This window comes from Eurypyga helias, unplaced genomic scaffold (genome assembly GCF_000690775.1).
Source record: "Eurypyga helias isolate BGI_N326 unplaced genomic scaffold, ASM69077v1 scaffold19698, whole genome shotgun sequence".
In the NCBI taxonomy this organism is placed as follows: domain Eukaryota; kingdom Metazoa; phylum Chordata; class Aves; order Eurypygiformes; family Eurypygidae; genus Eurypyga; species Eurypyga helias.
Window position 1 is genome coordinate 26,120 of NW_010266493.1, and position 4,442 is coordinate 30,561.

The following is a 4,442-nucleotide window of genomic DNA, read 5'->3' on the forward strand; positions in this document are numbered from 1 at the left end:
CAAGGCTTCTTCCCTAGCACAGGGAGGGTGGAGGAACGCAAGTGGCAGCAGTGCTGAGACTGGCTGTCTCCACAGCCTGGGCTTCCTGGCCAAAGGAATCATATAATCCTCTTGTTCTTGGTTTGCATGTCCTGGTCCTCACCGTGCCACTGGTCCAGTGGGCATCAGCTCCTTTTCCACCTCCATGGCCAATGCTAATTTGAACCCTCGTGGCATTGAATTAGAAAAGGCGTAATCTTGGTGCTGAAGTGCTTGCGGGAGCCAGGTGATGCCCTCACAGAAACCAGCGCTCTTGCAAAAGTAAGGGTAACCTTGATAAATCCCTACTTCAGTAGATAAACGTTTCCTCCAGCACTGCATAGTGTTTTCCTGCATTGCCTCTGGCTCAGTGCAGTGCTGCGCTTTGAACGAATTTGTACCACTTGTATCCCACCGCATTTATCCAAGCGGAGCTCTCAGATCTTCCCTGGGAAGGCCGCGTTGTACCAGGCTGTGCTGACATACACGTAATACCCAGCACCAGAGTCCTAAGCAGCAGTGCTGGGGTAGGCTGGCCTGTCCCCAGAGCTGCAGCCAGCACTGTGTGTCTCACCATCGATCTCTTTGCACCCTGTCCTTAGCTCCACAGGTGATTCGTAAGATCAGGGCAGAACAATTTTCCGATGCATCAGGAAACCTGAAACTTTGGTGCCAGTTCTTCAATATTTTGAGTGATTCTAAGCTGATGTGGTACAAGGACGAGATCCCTGTAGCAGAAGCCCAAAGGAGGTAACCTGCCAGCTCCGCTTCGTTGTAGTCCTTGTGCATAGCCCTGGGTTCGTGTGGTAAATCCAGCTCCTTGCGTTTTCTGGGGTGAAGGTGCCCCTTCTGTTAAGGCTGCATGGGAAGCTCGTTGCATGGCACGGTACGTTGTGAACTTGACCTTCTCAGTGCCCAGGGAGGGAGGGATCACCCAAATGTGGAATTGCTGCCAGATTTGTCCTATTGATACTCCATCTGGAGCTTTGTTTAAGGGCTGGTGCTTTGAGTAGCAGAGCCCTGGGGAGGGCAGGGGCTGAACCCAGACCGTGGGGAGGGTGGGGAAGGTGCTGTGCCAATCTCAGAGTTTGAAAGCTGGGTGTGAGCTGCAAAACTGGGACCCCAAGTGATAACCTGTGAGGGTGGCAGCTGTGCGGGAGGGGCTGTGCACTGCACCCAAGCAAGGGCTTCCATGCACCCACCACTGGCAAACACCAGCAGGGAACAACCAGCTCTGGCTGTACCCTCTCTATGCCTTGGCACTGCCCTTGCACAGGGAGAGCAAGTTTGGACAGCTGGGTGGCTCTTTGTATCCTGGATGCTCCTCTGGGAGCGCGATATGGAGAGCAACATCTTCTTGAGCCCAAGGGAGCTTGTGTGGGAACATCATTCACATTGGGCAGGATTTGCCTGATGCTGTTGAGTATGCCGTGAGCTCCCTTTACAATGAGCAGGCAGGAAGAGGTGCTTTGGGGCAGAAAGGGTCTCCGACACCAGATGTATGAGCTGGGGCAGATGGACCAGGAGTGGCCATTGCCTTCCAGCTGACTGGAGCAGCAGGTCTCAGGATGAGGGTCCTACCTCTTCCCTCTGTGGCCCATCATCCCCTTGCTGGTTCATGCTGGGGGCAGAAACAGGCCTTTGGTTCTTGTGGAGACCCATCTGCCTGGTGTGTCACCACCTTGGCTCGAGGGACTGACTGCCAGCACAAAGCTTGGTGAGCAGGCTGGGGAAGACTGGCAGCCTGGTGATACAGAGCTTGTGCTTTGCCGGTCCCTCGGAGAGCGGCAGGCTGCAGGGTGAGGAGTGCTGTGTGCACTCCCTCGTGAACAGCTCGAAATGAAGCCGGACACTTCCGTGGCTGTGTGGCTCCCAACCACCCCATCCAGATGCAGGTATGTTAGCTCAAGCACAGCCACACTCAGAGGCAAGTACCTTTGTCAGTCTGTAGCCCATCCCAGCCAGGTTTTGCAGAGCTTGCCTGGAAGACGAGTGTCTCCATGAGTACAAACTGCAGGGCAGGACTGGTGCCATGAGGTGCCAGGGGAGCAGCTGGGATGCCCTTGGGCTGGCTTCCTTTGTAGCCCTCTTCCAGCCCTCCAAGGGCAGCACAGTGCCCACTGGCAGTGCCTGCTGGCACTCCCGCGTACCCCCACGCATCACGCGGGGCTGAGGCCGTGCTCCGGTTTCTTCCAGCGCTGGTGACGAGGGCCAGGCAGCCTTGGCTGTTGTGCAGGCATCCCAGAAGGACTGCGGGGTGTACCGGTGCGTGATCAGCAATGAGTATGGCACTGACTCCACTGATTTCCTGCTCAGCCCAGAAGGTGAGGAGCCCTCAGCAGCCTGGCAGCTCTCCCAGCTATCTGGGTGTGCCCGTGGGGTGGTGTGGTGAACTGTGGAGAGGGCTTAGTGCCAGGCTGGGGGGGGAAGCCTTGTGTGCCGTAACACCATCTCTGCGAGGTGCATCTGTCTCGGGGTGCTAATTTGTGAGTGATTCACGCCATCCTCCTTGCCACCCCTTGGTGTCAAAGTGCACGGGGCAGGGTGGGATGCTGGCAGGACCTTGACTCCTCTTTGCTTTCTGTCTCCTCTAGTGCTGTCGGGATTTGTCCTGCGGGAAGAGATGGAAGGTAAGAGCCACGTGCTGATGAGCTGGAACTGCTGCCCCTTGCTGTAGGAGGAGCGGGCAGCTCTGTGGCGGGGGGCAGGATGTGTCTGCATTCTCCCCCCTCATCAGCTCTTCCCTCCGCCAGTTGGAGAGGAGATCGAGATGACGCCCATGGTGTTTGCAAAGGGTTTGGCTGACGCAGGCTACTGGGGGGATAAGCTCTTTGGGCGCGTGGTGAGCGAGGACGTGGAAGTGAGCGCCGGTTTCCTGCGCAAGGCCTGCCGTGCCAGGGCCATCTATGGCCTGGAGCCCATCTTTGAGTCCGGCCGGACCTGTGTCATCAAAGTGCACAATTTCATTGTCTTTGGGACCAAGAATGAGAACAGCCTCATCGAGAAGAACTATGATATCACCATCCAGGTAAGCATCCTTGTGGGTCACCCTCCACCTCTCCCACTCACACCTTCCCCATAGATCTGTGCCATGCTCCCCAGCTCTGTGCCCACTTTATTTCCTTCCACTTTCTGAATGCTCTGCAGGGGTCGAGCCACATTCCAGCAGACTGGTAATGTCCTTGTTATTCTTGGCTTCAGCTCTTCTCTCTGAGCAACACGGAGCTGCTCGGACCTTTCCCGGCACTTGTCCTTTGACCACCAGGACAGGGAAATAACTGGCAGTGGTCCCAGGGGATGCCTGGCCAGGCGGGAGGTCCCAGGGAGGCGTTGGTGCAAGACGGGACAGGTCCCTGACTCTTCTGTTTGCATTTCCAGGAATGTAAAATCCAGAACTCCAGCCGCGAGTACTGCAAGATCTTCGCTGCTGAGGCACGAGCCGTCCCTGATTTTGGAGCAGTGCCCGAGTGAGTGTGGAGCTGTGGCTCTGCTGGCTTGACATCCCACCAGAGCATCCTAGGGTGTAGTGGGAGGGTTCCCCACGGGCACCGGTGACATTGCAAAGGGCTGCACGGTCTTCTCGTGCCCTTAAACAGGAGGGATGCTGGGGGGAAGGCAAAAGCCAAGGTTGCAGACTGTGGTGTGAATCTCCACTGGCTGTGGTGGGAGAGCTCGCCAGCTGGTGCTGACCCTGATTGTGCACTCCCACGCAGGATAATTCCTCTGTACCTGATTTACCGACCGGCCAACAACATCCCTTATGCCACGATGGAGGAGGACCTGGGCGGGCCCTGCGAGCAGTACTGTGTCACCGAGAGAGATGGCACCTTGGTGGCACGAGGCACTTCGGAGATCGTGCTCAAATGCTGCACGTTCCAGCATTGGGTCTACCAGTGGACAAATGGAAATATCCTCGTGACTGACATGGAAGGTAAAGAGATCTCCCATCTGACTCCCATGGGCCCTCACCACACTCTCTGGCCTGTGAAAGGAGGAACAGCCATGGCCTTGCCCTCCTGCCTCTTAACCCTGTGCCACGGAGCCTGGCTCCCAGGATGATGACCTCTCCTTGGTGTCTGTGCCTGTCCTCTGAGCAGAGACTGGTTGTCCTCCCTTTCATTGCAGGAGTGGGCTGGAAGATGACCAACGTGCGGATCGCTACCAACCTGAAAGGGTGAGTGACCCTGAGCTGCTGGCGCAGGGTGGCCCTGGCTGTCTCCGGCTCTGATGCTCACGTGGCAAAGGGCCATGGTGGCAAGCAGGGCCAGGCTCTGTCCTCAGGTCCCTGCTCCATTGGGACGTCTCCTGGTGCGAAGCAGGAGCTGAGTACGGTTGTGTTGGCAGGTACCAGGGGCTGAAGGAAAGCTGCTTTCCCTCCCTGCTGGAGCAATTTGTGGCCGCTCACCAGTGTAACCATTACTGCA

General features: G+C 57.0%; 1 protein-coding gene across 1 annotated transcript; it reads left to right on the forward strand.

Annotated features, from left to right (window-relative positions):
- The first annotated feature begins 713 nt into the window (after positions 1-713).
- Positions 714-4,196, forward strand: ALPK3 (alpha-kinase 3). The gene is made up of 7 exons (XM_010157120.1): positions 714-768; positions 2,215-2,342; positions 2,613-2,648; positions 2,756-3,046; positions 3,397-3,485; positions 3,732-3,949; positions 4,144-4,196. The coding sequence occupies exons 2-7, from the start codon at positions 2,298-2,300 to the stop codon at positions 4,194-4,196; spliced, it is 732 nt and encodes a 243-aa protein (XP_010155422.1). The 5' UTR covers positions 714-768; positions 2,215-2,297.
- The last annotated feature ends 246 nt before the right edge of the window (positions 4,197-4,442 follow it).

Bases quoted from the DNA above. Each gene is read 5' to 3' on its own strand.
- ALPK3 (XM_010157120.1), top strand. From the start codon at position 2,298: ATGAGTATGGCACTGACTCCACTGATTTCCTGCTCAGCCCAGAAG. The intron at 2,343-2,612 runs GTGAGGAGCCCT...TGTCTCCTCTAG, and splicing joins TTTCCTGCTCAGCCCAGAAG to TGCTGTCGGGATTTGTCCTG. The intron at 2,649-2,755 runs GTAAGAGCCACG...CCCCCTCATCAG, and splicing joins CCTGCGGGAAGAGATGGAAG to CTCTTCCCTCCGCCAGTTGG.